Consider the following 18,854-nt stretch of genomic DNA (forward strand, 5'->3'; position numbering starts at 1 on the left):
GGGAGTGGCGGGGGCGCGCCCCGGGGTGGGCACGGGGAAGTTGTCGGGAGCGCGCGAGGGCACCGGAGGACTGGGGGAGCCCCCGAGACCCCTGGGGCCTGAAATCCAGAGCAAGCGGGTAAGCGGAGAGGTGGTGGCGGGGGAGGGCCAGGGCCGCGGAGGGAGGAAGGGAGGGGAGGCGAGGGGAAACTCGGGACTCGAGCGGGGAGGGAGTGGAAGCGGAGGAAAGGGCGGAGACTGGGGCGCGGGGGAACGAGGTCTTGGGGAGAAAGATGAGGAGGCGCTCCGAGTGCTTGGCGCGGGGATTCCAGGGTCCAATGCTCAGCGTCGCCTAAAGCCGGGGTGCCGCGTCGCCGGCCACCAGGAGGGAGTCGTGTCCGGGAGCTGCCGCCGCCGGCTCTCCCACTACTCCCGGACGGGCTATGGGCGACCCTGCTCTCCGGTGTCTCTCAGTGCGGTCCTGGGCACCCTGCCGGGGGGGAGGGGGTTGCCCGGGGTGTCCGCCCCCATCTCCGGGTAGGGAGGCGGGGCCAGGAGTGGGGGCTGGCGGGTCAGGTCAGGACAAGGGGTCAGGCACCAGCGGGAGCAGCTGGGTGGGGATGGGAAAGTCGAGCTGGGAAGTTAGAGCTGATTCCCCGGGGGTCGCCTCGACTGGGTGGACAGCTCCGTGCTGGTGGTGGGGGCAGCGCTGCCTGAAGTCCAGGATCCACTTTATCCTCACTCTTGTCCCGCTCCAGCGAAGAGCTGTGGAATGTAAGAATTCACTTGGGGAGTGGTTCATGCCCAAGTGGGGGTCGGGGCGCTAATCCTTTGGGCAAGGGGAGAGATGCTAATCCTCCGGGCTGGTCGGGGCTGGTCCCGGAATGTGCCCCCATCCGGATTATGGGCACCGATGCTCTGGACAGAAGCCGCTTTGTGTTCTGGGACAGCAGGGGAGTGGGGGAGGAGGGGGCATGGGTTGATGGAGGAGGGGTTGCGGAGGGACACAGGGCAAGGCCAGGAGGTGGGAGTGAGTGCCTGCAGGTGCTGCGGACAGCAGCCCTGCCCTCCTCCCAGACCCGGTCCCCTCCCTGGGCACCTCTCCCCCACGCTGGCAGGCCCTGGCTCCTGGCGTGCGGGGGGTGGGGGTGGGGGGGGTGGAAAGAAGTCAGCTGAGTTGCCGTGGTTGCCAGGAATGTGTCGCTAGACTCCCCACCCTGGGCAGGATCCCCCCACCACCTTTTTTCTGTGACTCTGCACTGACCTGTCTTACCCCCAGGTAGCTCTCAGTTGGGCAATACCTTGGGGTAGCCGCCTGTTACTACTCTGCTAGGGGCTTGGGTGCAGCCCCATGGGAATGGGCGCCCTCATTTGCAGTGGTTGGGATCCCTGCGCTTCTACTCCAGCCCCCATCCCCAACACACAGTGTCCCCACCCCCTCTCCCAGCTCCCCAAGCTCCCCTACAGTCAGAGTCAGGAGGGCCACAGCCCTGCCACTCAGATTTTCCTGGCCCCAGACTAGGGACTGGAGAAGTGGGGACTGCCCCTCAGAGGGGCAGAACCTCGGGGTTTCTTGTCCACCCCTCCCAGCCGTCACGTGCCCCTCCCCCATTATAAAGCTCTGCCCAGCCTGTGCCCACCGCCTGCCCCTGCCTCCCTCCTGCTGCTGCGCAGAGCTGGGCCCCTGCCCTTCGCCCCAGGAGCCTATTTCTCTCGGCTTGCAGGCACAGCCGGCGAGGGGGTGCCCATCCCCACTAGCAGGCCCCCTGCTTGCCGCCTTGAGCTCTGTCCAGATTCTTTCTCTGCCCCGTGGGGTGTCTCACTCCACACCACACCCCTCTCTGACCTCAGGCCCACCTCCAGGTCACTGCCTTCCTGTTTCTGTCTGGCCCTTCACTCCTGTTCTGGCCCGATTCTTTATCACTCTGCCCCTGGTCTGTTGCTCTCTCCAGGCTGGGCCTTGACTCCTTCCTCCCCCGTTTCTGCAGCCTCTGCCCTTGCAGTCCTTTCCTGCTCCCTCCGGGCCGTGGTGGCCCGAGTGCCTCGGTCCTCTCCTTGTGTGCCTTTGTTCTCTTTTCCACCTATAAATAACTCCTCTTTGCTCCCGCGCCTCCAGGGCCACTCCGAGGCCCTTCCTAGCCTAAGAGGATCCGTGTGGCAGGCAGCAGCGGACCCTTTCCTCTCTGGACGCCCCTGCTCTCCAATGGTGACTGGTCCTGTCCCCCATCCAGGTTATGCCTCCACCTTGTTGCTCTGAAAGTCGCAGCGACAGTGAAAAGGGCTAGGATTTGGCCATGAGCAGCGCCCCCCGGCGCCCTGGGTCGGGCGCAGACTCTTTCCACACGGTGAGTAACCCGCGCCACAGGCCGCACAGGTGCTGAGGCCTGGGTCCTGCCAGGCAGGGGTGGGGGTGTGGAGGGGGCCTGCAAGAGCTCAGAAAAGAAGGCTTGTGTGCTTGCCTGCACCCTGACCCTGTATCAGTGTGAATGTCTGGGGGCTGCTAGAATGGGAGGCAGCTGGCTGTTTCCTGAAGATTCAGGTGGTAGTTGAGCCACAGCTGTACAGAACCTGGAGGACCTTGGGTCACAAACCTGGTGACCCCCTGTGACCTGGCCTTAGGTAAGGGTGCACACAGAGCGGTGGGGGCAGAGCGCTCTGGCCGAGCCTGGGCCCGCCCCCGGCCCCGCCCCCGGCCCCATATGTCATTCAGGTCCCTCCCTCCCGTCCCCCACGTGGCCACCGCCCCACACGGCCCCCTCCTGATTTTCCTAAGGAGTCTAATGATTAACCCCAGGGCCACAATCTACCTCCCGGCATTGGTCACTTGTGGCCCTGCGGGGCACGTGACTGGGAAGGGAGCGGACAGGTGCCCTGCTCCCTCCTTCCCAGGGTTACCCCGCCGGCCATGGACTTCCTCCTGCGGCCTCAGGTGCGAGGGGCGCGCGCCAGCCCCCAGCCCCGGGCGCCCCCTCCTCCTCCTGCTCCTGCTCCCCCTCCTCCTCCTGCGGGCGCTTCTGGTGGCGGGGGTCAAGCTCCAGCGGCGGTGGGCAGGGCCCTCTGACCCTTGCATCTTCCATCCCGCAGCGTCCCTGCCGGTCCTTGCTGATCCTGTCCACGGACAATCCCCCCCGCACCCCCACCCCCTCCCAAGACCCGCCTTCCTCCCCTGAGCTTCCTTGTTCTCGCGGCTGGCACTGCCATGGGGGGCTTCATACCCCCGCCCTTGGAGGTCCCGATGCCCTTCAAGTCCAGGAGCTCTTGAGCAAATATTTGGCGGTGCCTGGAGCCGAGACCGGTAGGGGGTGGTGGTGGTGGGGCTGGACCAAGGCTGCCCCGCCAGGCGCGGCCGCTTAGCTGAGCTGAGCTCAGGAAGGCGCCGCAGTCCCTGCCCAGCGCTGCCCGCTGGTGCTGCCCGCTGCCGCCCGCTGAGCTCGCTCCCGCAGGATGACTCAGGTGGGGGGCGTGGGGGTGGGGTGAGGGGCGGGGCTAGCGGCGGCGGGGCTGGGTGGGGGCGCTTGCTGCGGAGTAGGGGATCCCCTGGCCCTGGGAAGTGCATGCATTCCGGTCTGGGCAGGGCTGGGTGGGTTTGACTCCGACCTACTCGAGGTCAGTTAGCTTGGGCGCTTCCAAAAGTTACTTCTGGGGCTCAGCAGCTGTCCTCCAGCCAGAGGAGCTCTTGATTATCTGCTTGGAGCACTGCCTGGTTCATACACCCTCTCTCGAGCTGCAGAAGGGCTGGATGTAGGATTTGTGCTGGCACCTCCAGGGTGGGCCCTGCCACTTGCCTTAGGACTGATGGGTGGACTATCAGAGGGGGTCCACAAGCTGGGAACCCAGGGCACAGCCTGCTGCTGCCGAGCACCCGCTCCCTGGCATTGAGAGGGACAATTGCTGGGAGGAGTCAGGTTGCTGGGAGGGGACTGGGTTCCTGTATTTGAGGGGATAGGTTGTTGGGGGGCTGGGTCCTTGTATTTGAGGGGACAGGTGGCTGTAGGGGGATTGAGTCCTTACATCTGAAGGGACAGGTAGCTGCGGGCAGACTGGGTACCTGCACTGAGGGGACAAGTTGCTGGGAGAGGACTGAGTTTCTGGGCTTGGAGGACGTAGCTACTGAAGGTATCGGATCTCTGGTACTGGGTAAGTAGAGCATTGAGGTACAGCCCCCATTGAGGTCCTGTGTGTTCTGCACCCCTGGTCCTCACAGCCAGAGCCAGAGACCGTGGGCCCTGGGACACCTGGCTTCCCCGAGCAGGAGGAAGACGACCTTCACCGCACCTTGGGCGTGGAGCGGTTCGAGGAGATTCTCCAGGAGGCCGGATCCCGCGGAGGGGAGGAGCCCGGCCGCAGCTATGGGGAGGAAGACTTTGAATGTGAGAGGTGGCCACGGGAAGGGAGGCTGAGGGCTCAGCCTGACTGCCAGCACCCAAAGGGCCGGGGCCCAATGGGAGGAGCCGAGGCTAGGATGGCAGGGGAAGGGTTGGGTACCTGCCAGCAGACAAGCGCCTCCTCCCCACAGACCACCGGCAGTCTTCGCATCACATCCACCACCCACTGTCCACTCACCTGCCCCCTGATGCCCGCCGGCGCAAGACCCCCCAGGGCCCAGGACGGAAGCCTCGGAGGCGCCCTGGAGCCACGCCCACCGGGGAAACCCCCACCATTGAAGAGGGGGAGGAAGATGAGGATGAGACCAGTGAGGCTGAGGGGGCGCGGGTGCTCACACAGCCCTCCCCTACCTCCACGCCGTCTTCCGTGCAGGTGAGTGGCAGCCCAGGCTCCGGGGAGATGGCCCCAGGGTCCCTGCCCGGCCTCACCTGCCGGCTGCAGTTCTTTCTCCAGGAGGACGAAGGTGCAGACCGAAAGGCAGAGAGGACCAGTCCATCTCCCCCCGCAGAGCTCCCCCAGCAGGAGGTGGCACCCCCGGCCACCAAAAGGGCCCAGCCTGGGTGAGTGCATCCTCCTCACTGCTGTGCCGGGGTGGTGAGGGCGCAGATATAAAAGCGCGAGTTTTGGTGTCACCAGGCTGGAGTTTGAATCCTGGGTCTTTCTCCCACCAGCTGCTTGGGCGGGTGACTTAAGTTCCCTGAGATCTGGCTGTCTGTGGTTGATGCTGTCCTCCACCTTGTCCCTCACCCCACTGTCCCCTCATCCAACTAGGCTGTCGGCCTCCTGCCACCTGCTGGGGCCCCCAGGGCTTGGGAAGGATAGGAGACCACTTTCATTCCTTTCATTCCTGTGTCCCCGTTTGGAAACCAAGTGCCCGGAAATGGTGGCAGAATGCTGTCACTTGTACCCAGTGGCTTGGGTTGGGCATCAGTAACAGCAGGTGACAGGAGTTTGAGGACACTAGCCAGTGACTCTGAAAGAGGCCTTGAGGTCACGACTATCGTGGACCTGTTGTTTCCTGGGTGCTAGGTAGTGTGAAGGCTTGGAGAAGTAAAGGGCACAGTGCCCCTTCAGGGCAGTGCCCAGGCCCACTGAGAGGCCACACTGGTGCCATGGAGCCTCCGGGAAAGCCAGGCGCGGGGGACAGGAAGAGAGAAGTGGGCGGGGCTGTGGTGGGCCAGGGCTGTGGGGTGGGCTGGGCCTGGAAGGCTCTTGGTCTTGGAGGAGACGTGGGCTTGGGTTGTGGAGCTGTCCGTGTGGGGAGAGAGAACGGTTCGGCAGGTGCTCTGGTGTTGGTGGGGTCCCGGGGAGATGGCTGCAGTTCAAACCCCATTTGCGTGTAGGTCAGTTCTTTGGTCAGAAAAGGGGGGCCCTGTGAACCTCTCGCACCCCGCAGTCTGAGGTACATCCGGGAGGGCCAAAGGGCAAGGGAAGGAGTAGCGACATTTGAAGACACAGTCATCCAGCACCTGTTATAAACTATGCCCTGCGCTGGCACTTTCCAAAAATGTCACCTTCCCCGCCACACGTTCTGCTGGGTGTTTATGTACAGCTAAGAGGGCAGTGGCCTCCACGACGTCCCCTTCCCAGGGCTCCCCTGCATGGCAGAGACGACCAGCTCATTCCATCTCATGGCTACTCTGTCGCAGAACTCTGGTGGAGGAAACAGTCCTGGTGGCCAGTGGCACAGCTGGGGGTGACGATGGCGGTGCCTCAGGGCGCCCCCTGTCCAAAGGCCCGCCTGGGCACCGCAGCTACAATCTTCAGGAGAGAAGGCGAATCGGGAGCATGACCGGGGTGGAGCAGGCGCTGCTGCCCCGGGTCCCCACTGATGAGAGCGAAGCGCAGACGCTGGCTACAGCTGACCTTGATCTCATGAAGAGTGAGTGGCGGGCTGGAGCATGCCCACTGCTGGTGGGAAAAGGAGCCAGGGAAAGGGAGCCTGACCCTGGCCCTACCCTCGCCCCAGGTCACCGGTTCGAGGATGTCCCTGGGGTGCGGCGGCACTTGGTTCGAAAGAATGCCAAAGGGTCCTCGCAGAGCTCCAGGGAAGGGCGAGAGCCTGGCCCCACGCCTCGAGCCCGGCCCCGGGCCCCCCACAAGCCTCATGAGGTACTGTTCTCTGCTTCCTGCTCTTCTGCCCCCTCCCCTCCTTCACTCAGTGATTTCCAGGCCCTGTGATGATGAAGGTTGTACACTGTGCAAGACTGCAGTAGTAGAGATCGATGTGGGCTTCCTGGTGTGGCCCACATGGGAGGCATCCCCGATTTGTGTATTATTATTATTATTATTTTTTTTTTTCGTCTTTTTGAGACAGGGTCTCGCCATGCAGTTCAGGCTGACTTTGAGCTCCCTTTGTAGCCCAGGCTGGTCTTGAATTTGCAGCGATCCTCCTGCCTCAGCCTCCTGAGTGCTGGGATTACAGACGTGCGCCATGATGCCTGGCTTTGATTTGTGTATTGCAGTGATAATTCCCACCTGACACCTGGCTGATGTGTGTGTCGAGGACATTTCCTAGCAGGTGGCAGGAGTCTGAGGAGGAGATGCTCTATTCTGCTTTGAGCAAAGAACCCCTCCGGCTGGAGGGGGCTCTGAGTAGTGCTGTGCTTTGTTTTCTTTTCTGGGTTTGTTTATTTGTTTGTTTTTGGTTTTTTTGAGACAGGTCTCACTGTGTAGTTCAGGCTGGCCTTGAGCTCACTCCGTAGCCCAGGCTGGCCTTGAAAGTCCTGGGATCACAGGTGTGCACCACATCTAGGTGTGTGCTTTGTTTTCAAAACCTAGTCACCTCTGTATCCCTTGATCCTCCAACAACCTGTGAAGGTGACAGCCATTAATGAGGAAGTGTGACTTGGCCAAGGTCACCTAGTTTCTTCATGATACTGCCTGTCTTAGAATACAGGGCCCTGGTCCTGGACTCAGGTATATTTTTAAGCATTTTTATTGAGATTTAATAGCCCTGTAGTAAACTACACCCGTGCCTCATCCTCTTGGGCTGCGGCACTTGGACAGCTACTGGCTAGAGATGGTTTCCGCCCTCGGCAAGTTGCTTTCCGCCCTGCCCCACCCCACCGCAGGAGTGCCAGCAGAGGTGACCACTCTGCTCTTTGCAGATAGTTTTGCCAGTCCTCAATGTGTGCAAAGAGAATTATAGGGGCCTCGCTGTTTTTTTGTTTGTTTTTTGCCAAGACAGGGCCTTGCCATGTAGCTCAGGCTGGTTTGAACTCACTATGTAGCCCAGGCTGGCCTTGAACTTGCATCGGTCCTCCTGCCTCAGCCTGCCAGAGTGCTGGGATTACAGGCGTGCACCGCCAGGTCTAGCTTTCTAGCCTCGTTCTTTAGCCCTCATCCCAGCCTCTGGAGGTAGGTATCATAGTTGCCATTTTACAGGCACTGCAATCCCAGGCTTGGATTGGTCAGTCACTTGTCCCAGCTCCCTGGGCCTCCAGTGAGCCTTGCCCGAGGGTGTGTCATCCATTGTGCCCCCATGGTCACTGTGCCCTCCCAATGACACTTGTCCCTGGCCGACCCTGGTCCACCTTTGACTTGTACCCTGCAGCGCGTTGTCATCTTGCCCCAAGGTGTTTGTGGAGCTGAACGAATTGCTGCTGGACAAAAACCAGGAGCCACAGTGGCGGGAGACGGCGCGCTGGATCAAATTTGAGGAGGATGTGGAAGAGGAGACGGAGCGCTGGGGGAAGCCCCACGTGGCATCGCTGTCCTTCCGAAGCCTCCTGGAGCTCCGACGGACCTTGGCCCATGGTACCCTGTCCCCCAGATCCCCACAAAACTCCCTGTTCCCAGGCCAAATTGCTAAAGGTAGGGTTGGTCCATCTTCATGGAAAGCTTCCTAGAATTCCTGGCGTGCTTCCTTAGCACTTAGGGAATTCAGGGGATAAGGGTTAACCTGTAAGTCTGCGCAAAGGGCTCTAAAACACCCTCCGCCCACCCCCTGGGCTCGGAGGCCCTGGCTACTGACTTGTCCCTTGCTGTTGTCAAGGAGGAAATCACACCTAGTTATCCTGTGTGTCTGGTTTCTAAGCAGCTAAGGGCTGAAAACCTTTTAGAATTGTTTCTAAACTAAGAGTTAAGAGACTTTTGCTTTGGGTAAAGTGTATGTGCTTTATCATTAGGCATAGTGATCTGCTTTGGCTACTCAGGAGTCTTGGGTTCTGTTTATTCTTTAGTTCTTTGTTTCTGAAAGTTGACCTTGCCAGATAAACACCCTGATAGATCTGAAAGGACTTTTTCTTTTTTAATTTTGTTGGCAGTACTGGGGACTGAAACTAGGGCCTTCACACTCAGCCACATTCTCAACCCTTTTTTAATTTATTATGAAACAGGATCTCACTAAATTGCTAAGTTTCCCAGGCTAAGTTTCTCAGCCTCCCACAGTGCTGGGATTCTAGGTGTGAGCCACCAAGCCCGGCTTGGAAGGGCTTTCTAAATGAAATAGTGGTGCGCATCTGGAAGCTGCCCAGGGAGCGCCCCTTAGGCTTGGAGAAGCAACAGGAAGTCAAGAAGCCTGGGGTGGAAGGGGAAGGGGTCTTCAGGTGTCTCTTGGACAGGGCCACAGAGCAGTTATACCATGTTCTGGGGGGTGGAGCTTGGCCCGCAGAGGAGCCCTGGTTCACTAAGAAGACCTTCCTAGTAGCAAAGGTGTTTCAGCCAGAGTGTGGAGCCTGGTTGCTCCTGGAAGTGGGGTCTGATAGTTGAGCTTTGGGGATCTCTACTGGCCTCACTGTGTTCCTGGGAGGAGGCGGGGATGGGGAGAAATAGGCCAGAGAGCTGGGCATGGTATAATCCAGGCACTGGGGAGACTGAGGCAGAGAGATCACCTCCAGGTCAAGGTCAGCCTGAGCTACATAGCCAGACCCTCTCTCCAAAAAAAAAAAAAAAGAAAAAGAGGCCAGAGAGGCAAAGCGATAGGGACTTCGGGGGCAGAGCTGGACTCAAGCCTAGGCCTCTGTCTCTAGGCCCTGACCCCGGTACCCACCTGGCAGCCCCTTCTTGCCCTGGCTCTCTCGCCTTCTGTCCCCATGGCAGTTTTCTGCCTAGGGGTGAGGTGCCCTCCCTCTGTCACAGGGGCTGTGCTCCTGGATCTGGACCAGCAGACCCTGCCCGGGGTGGCCCACCAGGTGGTGGAGCAGATGGTTATCTCCGACCAGATCAAGGCTGAGGACAGAGCCAATGTACTCCGGGCCCTGCTGCTGAAACACAGGTGCAGCTCGAGGGGCAGGGGACCCCTCGGTAGCTTGTCCTGTGCCCAGTGGTACCACTGCCCCTCCTTACCCTGCCCGACCTCTGTCCCATAGCCACCCGAGTGACGAGAAGGACTTCTCCTTCCCCCGCAACATCTCAGCAGGCTCCCTGGGCTCCCTGCTGGGACATCATCACGCCCAGGGTGCCGAGAGTGACCCCCATGTTACTGAACCGCTCATTGGTGGGGTTCCCGAGACCCGGCTGGAGGTGGAGCGAGAGGTGAGGGAGAATGGGCCGTGAGCAAGCCCGGGTGTGAACACGGGACAAGGGCAGGGGGTGCAGGCTAGCTGGGCTGAGCCCTGTTCTTGTCCCCCTAGCGTGAGCTGCCTCCTCCGGCCCCTCCAGCGGGCATCACCCGCTCCAAGTCCAAGCATGAGTTGAAGCTGTTGGAGAAGATCCCTGAGAATGCTGAGGCCACTGTGGTCCTTGTGGGTATGTATGGGAGGGCTCAAGGCCTGGGGACGTGGTGGCCTGGCCTCAGGACTCCCCTGGGCTGGGGCTGGAAAGAGTCCTGCGGCGTGCTCGTGCCCACCACAGCCCCACACCCCTAGGCTGCGTGGAGTTTCTCTCGCGCCCCACCATGGCCTTTGTGCGTCTGCGGGAGGCTGTGGAGCTGGACGCAGTGCTGGAGGTGCCAGTGCCCGTGCGCTTCCTCTTCCTCTTGCTGGGCCCCAGCAGTGCCAACATGGACTACCACGAGATCGGCCGCTCCATCTCCACCCTCATGTCCGACAAGGTCAGCCCCTTACCACCTGCTTCCCTCCCGGGACCCACACCCAGCCCTGTCCATCCTGGGCCCCTGGCAGCATCTTCCCAGCCCCTTGCCCACCCCTGCTGTGGGCTGCCACCTCCAGGTCCCATCTGGTGCCCTCCCTGATCCCAGTCCTGCTTTGGCAGCAATTCCATGAGGCGGCCTACCTGGCGGACGAGCGGGAAGACTTGCTGACCGCCATCAACGCCTTCCTGGACTGCAGCGTGGTGCTGCCGCCCTCAGAGGTGCAGGGCGAGGAGCTGCTGCGCTCTGTTGCCCACTTCCAGCGCCAGATGCTTAAGAAGCGGGAGGAGCAGGGCCGGCTGCTGCCCCCAGGGGCCGGGCTGGAGCCCAAGTCTGCCCAGGAAAAGGGTACGCTGTGGCGACGCCGGCTGGACAGGGCTGCCCAAGGCAGGAGTGGGTGGGTGGGCGCACAGCCTCTGGGCGCCCTGACGGAGGCCTGGTCTGCAGCGCTCCTGCAGATGGTAGAGGCGGCGGGCACAGTGGAAGATGATCCCCTGCGGCGGACGGGCCGGCCCTTTGGAGGGCTGATCCGCGACGTGAAGCGCCGCTACCCCCACTACCTGAGTGACTTCCGCGATGCGCTTGACCCGCAGTGCCTGGCGGCTGTCATCTTCATCTACTTCGCAGCCCTGTCTCCAGCCATCACCTTTGGGGGGCTGTTGGGTAAGGGAACACTCAGAGGAGGGGCAGGGCATACAGAGCCCACGGCCCAGCTTCTGAGCCTGTGACTTGCACCCCCAGGAGAAAAGACACATGACCTGATAGGGGTGTCGGAGCTCATCATGTCCACAGCGCTCCAGGGTGTGATCTTCTGCCTGCTGGGGGCCCAGCCGCTGCTGGTGATTGGCTTTTCTGGGCCGCTGCTGGTCTTCGAGGAGGCCTTCTACTCGGTAGGGCTCTTCTTCCCCTGCGCTGGCCGCCTGTCCTCTCCCTGTCCTCCTCTCCCTTGTCCCCAGAGCCCTGACGGCTCCCTGGCTCCCTGCCTCCCCTGCGTAGTTCTGCAGAAGCAACGAGCTGGAGTACCTGGTGGGCCGGGTATGGATCGGCTTCTGGCTGGTGCTGCTGGCCCTGCTCATGGTGGCCCTGGAGGGGAGCTTCCTGGTGCGTTTTGTATCCCGCTTCACCCAGGAAATCTTCGCCTTCCTCATCTCCCTCATCTTCATCTACGAGACCTTCTACAAACTGGTCAAGGTGTGGCGGCCCTGATGGGGATGGGGCGGAGGGCAGGGAGGGGGTGTCCTGCCTGTCTTAGGTCTTGTCCTCTGGGCTTGCAGTCTGTAGCTCACAGGGCTGGGGCTTTGTTCCCCCCTTGGCCTCCCTAACGTCAACACATACCAGCCCTTTAGCTCAGTCTTCTAGAAACTCAAATTTTTTTAATAAAGGGAGCCTATGCTTTTGTTCAAATGTCAGACAGTTCAGGAGTCTGCAGGAAGGGCCTCGAGGCGACAAATGCAGTCCTGGGCTAGGATCAAGATCTGTGACAGGCTTGCGTAGTGCTGGCCCCCGTCCTCTGCTCATTCCACAGTCCCCAGTGGTCTTCCTGTCTTTACCACCCCTTGGACCCTTGGTGTCTGTCTGTCTGTCTGTCTGTCTCTCTCCCCTCTCTCGTGTATTGAACTGAGGACTACTGCACTGAGCTACCTCTCCAGCCCTCTTTAAAATCTGTATTTTGAGACAGGGTCTCAGTAAGTCACTAAGTTACTAAGAGATCTTCTTGCCTCTGCCTCCGAATACAGTATTGGAATCATGTCCTTGGGCCCTTTTATAATCTCATGTAGCCCTATGCTCACAACTAGTCTCTGTGTTTTCCCTCTTTCCTTCCTGCCCCTTCCCTCCCTCCCTCCCTCTTTCCTTTTTTTTTTTTTTTTTGTGGTATTGGGGATGAAACCATTGTGTAAACTAGGCAAGCACTGGCTCTCCCCCTGCGTGCCTGCTTCAAAGTCTTTTCTCTTTGAGACAAGATCTCGCTATGTAGTTCAGGCTGTCCTTGAACTCACTGTGTAGCCCATGCTGGCCTCAAACTTGTGGGGATCCTCCTACCTAGGCTGTCAAGTGCTGGGGCATGCGCCACCATGCCTGGCCACAGGATCAGTTTCTTAATCCAACAAGACGGCTCCGTGGCTCCCTGCCTCTCCCCTGCCTGCCCAGCCCCCCAGCATCCAGCTCACGAAGTTCTTTGTGGCCTTCTCTCCCCAGATCTTCCAGGAGCACCCCCTCCACGGCTGCTTGGTGTCCAACAGCTCTGAGGCAGACGGTGGCAAGAATGCAACGTGGACTGAGGCAGCACCCACACTGGGGCCCAGCAACCTGAGTTCAGCCGGGCAGGCTGGGGCGGGGAGACCCCGGGGGCAGCCCAACACGGCCCTGCTGTCGCTGGTGCTCATGGCTGGCACCTTCTTCATCGCCTTCTTCTTGCGAAAATTCAAGAACAGCCGGTTTTTTCCTGGCCGGGTGTGTGGGTTTGCAGGCCAGAGGGAGCTGGGGCCAGGAAGCGGGGCGGCTGGGACATGAGGGGCTGCGTGGGGTAGGGGCTCTGAGCACGCGCTTGCCCGCTTGCCTTCTCAGATCCGGCGGGTGATTGGGGACTTCGGGGTGCCCATCGCCATCCTCATCATGGTGCTTGTGGATTACAGTATTGAGGACACCTACACGCAGGTAGGCACTGCACTGGGTGGCTGTTGCCACCTAGGTCTGGGTGATCCCACCTTGGGGTCTTGGGGCTCCACTCCAGCCCCAGCCAGAGCTGTTCCTAGGCCAGGCAGACACCGAGCCTCTCCCATGGCCCGTGAGCCCCCGCTGTCTCTGCCCTGCAGAAGCTGAGCGTGCCCAGTGGATTCTCGGTGACAGCCCCCAACAAGCGGGGCTGGGTCATCAACCCCCTGGGGGAGAAGAGCCCCTTCCCTGTGTGGATGATGGTTGCCAGCCTGCTGCCCGCCGTCCTGGTCTTCATCCTCATCTTCATGGAGACGCAGATCACCACGTGAGTGGCCCTGGGCCGAGGCGCCTGAGTCCCCAGGCAGGCTCTGGGACCAGCATGGGAAGCACCACCCCTCTGCCCGGCACAGGAGCCCAAGGCCCTTGGGAGACCTTGAATGCCGGGCTAGCCAAAGCTTGTTTTGTAGGCAGCAGAAAATGTCACTGATGTTGGGGGGGCGGGGCAGGGGCAGAGCACAGGGTGGGCAGCCTGGTAACCTGCAGGATAAGGGCTGAGGCCCAGCGCAGCACCAGGATGCAACTCTAGCCTGGCAGCGTGGACAGGGGCCACCAGGTTTCATAAGCAGATGGAGAGACTGCCCCTCTCCCCCTCAGGCTGATCATCTCCAAAAAGGAGCGTATGCTGCAGAAGGGCTCTGGCTTCCACCTGGACCTGCTGCTCATCGTGGCCATGGGTGGCATCTGTGCCCTCTTTGGCCTCCCCTGGTTGGCTGCTGCTACCGTCCGCTCAGTCACGCACGCCAACGCGCTCACCGTCATGAGTAAGGCCGTGGCACCCGGGGATAAGCCCAAGATCCAGGAGGTCAAGGAGCAGCGGGTGACGGGCCTGCTGGTGGCCCTGCTTGTGGGTATGCTGCCCCTTGCTACACCCATCCCGGGGCCTCCAGGGCCACTGGGGGATTGAATCCCTGGGCTGACCGTTTCCCCACCCCTCCCAGGCCTCTCCTTGGTTATCGGAGATCTACTCCGGCAGATCCCCCTGGCCGTGCTCTTTGGGATCTTCCTGTACATGGGGGTGACCTCCCTGAATGGCATCCAATTCTACGAGCGGCTACACCTGCTGCTTATGCCACCGAAACACCACCCGGATGTCACCTACGTCAAGAAGGTGAGTTCCTTCTGCTCCGTCCTGCTCTACTTCGGTCACATGCGCCTCCTGCCCCGCCCCCACTTCCTATCTCTGCACAGAGCGAGCTCTGGAAGCACCTCAGGCTCTTCTGTCCCCCTTTCTGAAGAGGAAGAAAGGCCATCCTGTCCCAGTCCTTGGATGTGGCTGGGGAGGAGCCCCGGCCCACCTTCTCTCTGTCCCCCAGGTTCGCACGATGCGCATGCACCTGTTCACGGCCCTGCAGCTGCTCTGCCTGGCCCTGCTCTGGGCTGTCATGTCCACAGCGGCCTCACTGGCCTTCCCCTTCATCCTCATCCTCACGGTGCCGCTGCGCATGGTGGTGCTGACCCGCATCTTCACGGAGCGCGAGATGAAATGTGTAAGGACCCCGCCCCCTCCCGCCACCCTCCCCGCCATCAGCCGTCTCCCGTGGCTCTGGAAAGTCCCAGCCTGCACTTCCTCCCACAGCTGGATGCTAACGAGGCGGAACCCGTGTTTGATGAGCGTGAGGGCGTGGACGAGTACAACGAGATGCCCATGCCTGTGTAGCTGCCACCTGCAGGGACCGCTGAGGGCCCGATGGGCCGAGGGGATGGGGGCTGGTGGGATGGGCCGCCCCCTCCCCTCCTCGTTTTTATTTAAGTGAATAATTTAAAGTCCCCTTCCCCCACCCCCACAGTAAAGTGCTACGGCCCCCACCCAGCTCTGGCTTTCTGTTTCTGTGGGGGCAATGAATGGAAGGAGGTGAGGGGAGCCAGCCCTGCTCCCTGTCCCCAGAAATGAGAGTCGCCATGGGCAAGGAAGGGGACTTTAATGAAAAAGCAAAACATGAGTCAAAGTGCAAATTGTCCACCCCCCATGGGGGGGCCATCTTGAGCCCCAAGTGCGCCCCTCACCCCCCTTCAGGCCCCCAGCGGAGGCCCAAGGCCTGCAGCTTCTGCCTCAGGTAGCTCTTCAGCTGGGGCAGACCTCTCTGTGACTCCAGTTCCTCAAAGGGTAGCTGTGAGGAGAGGACAGAGGGTCACCTGCAGGCCAGACACAAGAACACGCACGCACACGGGCACGCAGAGCCACTCACCGGCAGAAGCTGGTAGCCCATGAGGCCCAGGTGCCGCTCCCTCAGGGCCCGGGAGCCCAGCAGCACTCTGCCGTCTCGGCAGAAATGCCAGCGTTCACGCAGCATCAGCACCACCCTGCAGGGACAGACAGTGTCTGGGCGCTGTTGCCGCACCATGGGGCCTAGGCACGCCCAGCCTGTCTCTTTACCTTTGGGCCGGGATTCCGGTTGTGGGGTTAGAGGCAGCCTGGCCCTGCGGGCAGGACCTTGGTGGGTAAGGTAGAAAGGGGTCCTGGGTCCTCACTGGGAGCACAGCACCGGAGCCGCTCACACACAGCAGGAAGTCTGCGAGAGACAGAGACCGGGCTTTAGCCGAGCTCCTCTCCAGGGCTGCCACCCACCTGGAGCTCACCTGTGCAGTAGCCTGGAGGCACAGTCAGGTCCCGGCGGTATTTCTCCTCCCCCAGCAGCTGCCGCAGCCCCTCAGCTACTACGTCCTTGTGACTGAGGGAAAAGGACACCAGTAGAAGGCCCCAGAGTCTCACCTGCCCCTTGCTGAGCACCACCGCCCTGGCCACCACCTCTGCTACCTCTGGGCCCATTTTCCTTCATGTCTGCCCAGCACATCATCAGCGCCAGCTGTGCCACCTTCAGCCCAGGCTGCCCACCCACCTGTACTTGCAGCGGGCACGGTCAGTGATGAGAGGCTGTGGGAAGATGGGCACCTGCTGTCTCCGGGGAAGGCGGGGGCCCTGGTATCCTGGGAGCTCCAGCTCCACAGCTGTGTCAAGCAGGGAGAGGTAGCGCCGCACGATTACAGCATGAGGGGTGCCTGTGGGGAGGCAGGGACTGGAGACCCACTGGGCCACCAAGCCCTGGGCACCGCCTGCCCTTGCCTCCTTGGCCCCCTCCAGCCAGCCCAACTCTGCCTACCGCTGATGTGCTTGATGAAACCCGGGGAGAAGACAAAGTGCAGGGCTCTGAAGGGCAGGCACCGCAGCTGGCACAGTGACATCAAGATGTTGACTGTGGCCAGGGGTGCCACCCCCGCTTCCCGTGCCAGGATCCGCTCAAGGCAGGGCATGAACTGCTGCTCGAGGGGCAGGTAGTTCAGCCGCCCGAAGGGCAGGACCAGCTTCTGCACCACCTGTGAAGAGCAGCACATGACCCCAGAGAGCGGCTCCTGGGTCTCCCACAGGCTGCTGTGGTCCAAACTGGGGGTATGGCAAGCACGGCAGCACAGTCCTCTCTCCTGGCACCTGAACCCCAAGCTCCGCAGTATGAGCAGTGCCCTGAGCCACCTATGACTCAATACCAGAGCAGGCAGAGGGATACCGATGTGTGTGTGGTGGCCTCAAAGCTTCGAGCAGTGGCATGTGAGGTTCGGACAGTGCTGAGTGCTTTGGCAGACTGCAGCGCTCTAGGCATCAGTGCTGGTCATGGGAGCTGGACAAGCCACAGAGGGTGTGCGCAGAAGGCACCCCAGGGCATTGAGCAGGGCAGCCCGGCTGGAGCGTTTGCTCCCTCAGAGGCCAGTGGGGCTGGACAAGGTTGGGCTTGGCCTGGTCACTGAGGATGACTCAGAGGAGCACGGGAGGGTGGGAGGCAAGCCCACCTTGCTGTTGAGCTGGCTTTCCTGGGCCACCAGGAAGTGGGCAATGGCTTCCAGAAGCTGGGGCTCCCGCAACCGGTGCCGGGCCAAGTGCTTGGCCAGGAGCACCATCCCGTGGGGTGTGAGCTCCTCAGGCCTTGCCCCTGTGAAGAACAGCTGGTCACACAGGACCCCCAGGCCAGACCTCCAGTGGGCCCGACTACACCAGAGCCCAGGAAACTTAGCACCTGCCCCCATTTAACCCTCGAGCACCTGCGAGGCTACTGATCAGATGCTGCCGTGGGTACCGCAGGAACTGAGGGTCGCTCAGAGCAGCTTCTCGTCTTTGCCCACCTTGGAGGGCAGGCAGTAGAGGTGGAGGTGGTTTCAGACAGAGGCGGAACATTTGCTCCTGCTCTAGGGCACACACCAGGGGCCCATCTGGAGGAAAGCCTGGGGAGAAGGCCAAAAGTGGTCCTGGTGAGAGGGCCGTGCGTGCCTTTCTAGCGGTGGGGTACGGGAGTCTCCCTCTCCTGTTTCCTGAGCGGTTAAGTGTCCAAGTGGAAGCACTGGGGACATATAAACATCATGTGAACATGAAGTGTTGAGTCCTTGGTGGGGGAAAGGTGTATACAAAGATGGCAAGCAGGCTGTGGTCTCATGCCACTTGTGAGCAAGTGCAGTGGCTCTCTAGAGCAGTGCGAAGGAACTTGGGGTGGCACCCTAGCAAGATGGAACGAACGCTGCGCTGTTTGGCTCATGGTTCTGCAGTGCGTATAGGAGGGGCAGCAGTGAGTGTACCTGGGCATGTGCCACTCCTGGGCAAAAGCCCGGAAGGCTGACTGTCAGCAGCCTGGGGTCCTCTACTGTTCTCTACTCTTTACTCTTCCCTGGACACCCGCACCCCCAGCCGCTTTCCTCACCAAGTAGGACTGCAAGGTGCAGACACGCGTGGATGGTGTGAATGTCAAAGGAGGGGCAGTTTCGGAGGATGAGCTGACTTAAGTCCTGCAGGGTGGCCTGCTCCACCGGCGGGGGCCGAGGCTGAGACACCAAGAGCTGGCCCAGCCGCCGAAGCGCCGCAGGGTAGTGGTGGGCGCGCACCTTGGTGGGGTTCTGACCCAGCCAGCGCAGCAGCTCCCCAGGACTCTTCGCCTGTTCCAGAAGCCGCTGCAGTCCTTGCACAGGGCCTGCATGGGGACTTCCTCCAAGGGGCCGCTCCCCCCACTTGCTGGGCCCCAAACAGCAGGGCTGTACTGGCGGGACCAGCAGCAGGCCAGACAAGCGAGCAGGGGAGGCCTGCGCAGGGAGCAGGACTCGGAGCACGCGGCTGGGTGATGGAGACCCTGAGGGGCAGCCCAGAAAGGGGAGTGAGGTTTCGTCCAAAGAGGAGCAACCTTGCTATCCACTCCTACCTCACTCCCCGTTAGGTGGGGCTCGGGGTCAGCGTAACCTCTGTGCCTGCTCTGGTCCCGCTCCCCACCCCGCCCCTCTTCCCCGCCCTGCTCCCGGGAACAGCAATCCTGCTCCTCGGAGGTGCTCGGCAAAGCAATCCACATGCACATCTCCTCTGCCGCTCCGCGCACGCCGAGTCGCCGCAGGGCTGGCATTACCTCATTTCACGGGGGGAGAGACCAAGGCCCAGCGCGGCAAGAGGTTAAGAAAAGCCTGAGATCCCTCACGGAGTAGGTGGTCTCAGCCAGCCCGGGACCCAGGCGGCCCCGAGGATGCGCCGGCCGGATCACCTCCCTCCCGCTGGAGGCGGCGGGGGCACGGAGGGCGGCTCGCGGGCTCCGCGGCCGGGCGGGTCAGGGGTCCCATGCGGGGCGCCCCACTTACCAGCCGCGTGACCTGGGGACAAGTGGCTTTACCTCTGCCTAAGTCTCCCCCCCAGGGAAACGAAAACCCAGCGCCCACCCCGCGGGGCGCACGCGGGCCCGAGCGCGCAGCGTTGCGAAGGCGCGGAGCCGGCGATGTCCGGGAC

General features: G+C 61.4%; 2 protein-coding genes across 4 annotated transcripts; one reads left to right on the top strand and one right to left on the bottom strand.

The window, feature by feature from the left end:
* The first annotated feature begins 6 nt into the window (after window positions 1–6).
* Slc4a2 (solute carrier family 4 (anion exchanger), member 2) lies at window positions 7–14,924 on the top strand. 3 transcript variants are annotated; one of them, XM_005404810.2, is made up of 23 exons: window positions 7–118; window positions 2,211–2,324; window positions 4,184–4,349; window positions 4,496–4,737; window positions 4,807–4,925; window positions 6,015–6,247; window positions 6,335–6,477; window positions 7,944–8,124; window positions 9,448–9,583; window positions 9,678–9,843; window positions 9,942–10,056; window positions 10,176–10,360; window positions 10,522–10,747; window positions 10,847–11,062; window positions 11,141–11,289; window positions 11,396–11,590; window positions 12,596–12,850; window positions 12,965–13,054; window positions 13,213–13,379; window positions 13,709–13,962; window positions 14,053–14,222; window positions 14,428–14,601; window positions 14,691–14,924. In XM_005404810.2, the coding sequence occupies exons 2-23, from the start codon at window positions 2,274–2,276 to the stop codon at window positions 14,769–14,771; spliced, it is 3,714 nt and encodes a 1,237-aa protein (XP_005404867.1). In that variant the 5' UTR covers window positions 7–118; window positions 2,211–2,273; the 3' UTR covers window positions 14,772–14,924. The 3 variants fall into 3 exon arrangements, with proteins under 3 accessions (XP_005404867.1, XP_005404868.1, XP_013360040.1); XM_005404811.2 differs by lacking the exon at window positions 7–118 and adding an exon at window positions 568–753; XM_013504586.1 differs by lacking the exons at window positions 7–118; window positions 2,211–2,324 and adding an exon at window positions 3,080–3,432.
* A 92-nt stretch (window positions 14,925–15,016) lies between these two features.
* Fastk (Fas-activated serine/threonine kinase) lies at window positions 15,017–18,216 on the bottom strand (the record flags this gene model as incomplete). Its single annotated transcript, XM_013504587.1, is given in 9 exon segments — window positions 15,017–15,222; window positions 15,301–15,415; window positions 15,489–15,624; window positions 15,692–15,783; window positions 15,952–16,111; window positions 16,213–16,426; window positions 16,895–17,034; window positions 17,144–17,323; window positions 17,794–18,216. Coding segments are annotated over 9 exon segments (1,568 nt in total), but the record flags the coding sequence as incomplete, so codon positions are not given.
* Between the last annotated feature and the right edge of the window lie 638 nt (window positions 18,217–18,854).

This window comes from Chinchilla lanigera, unplaced genomic scaffold (assembly GCF_000276665.1).
Source record: "Chinchilla lanigera isolate Chin_1 unplaced genomic scaffold, ChiLan1.0 scaffold00090, whole genome shotgun sequence".
NCBI lineage: Eukaryota > Metazoa > Chordata > Mammalia > Rodentia > Chinchillidae > Chinchilla > Chinchilla lanigera.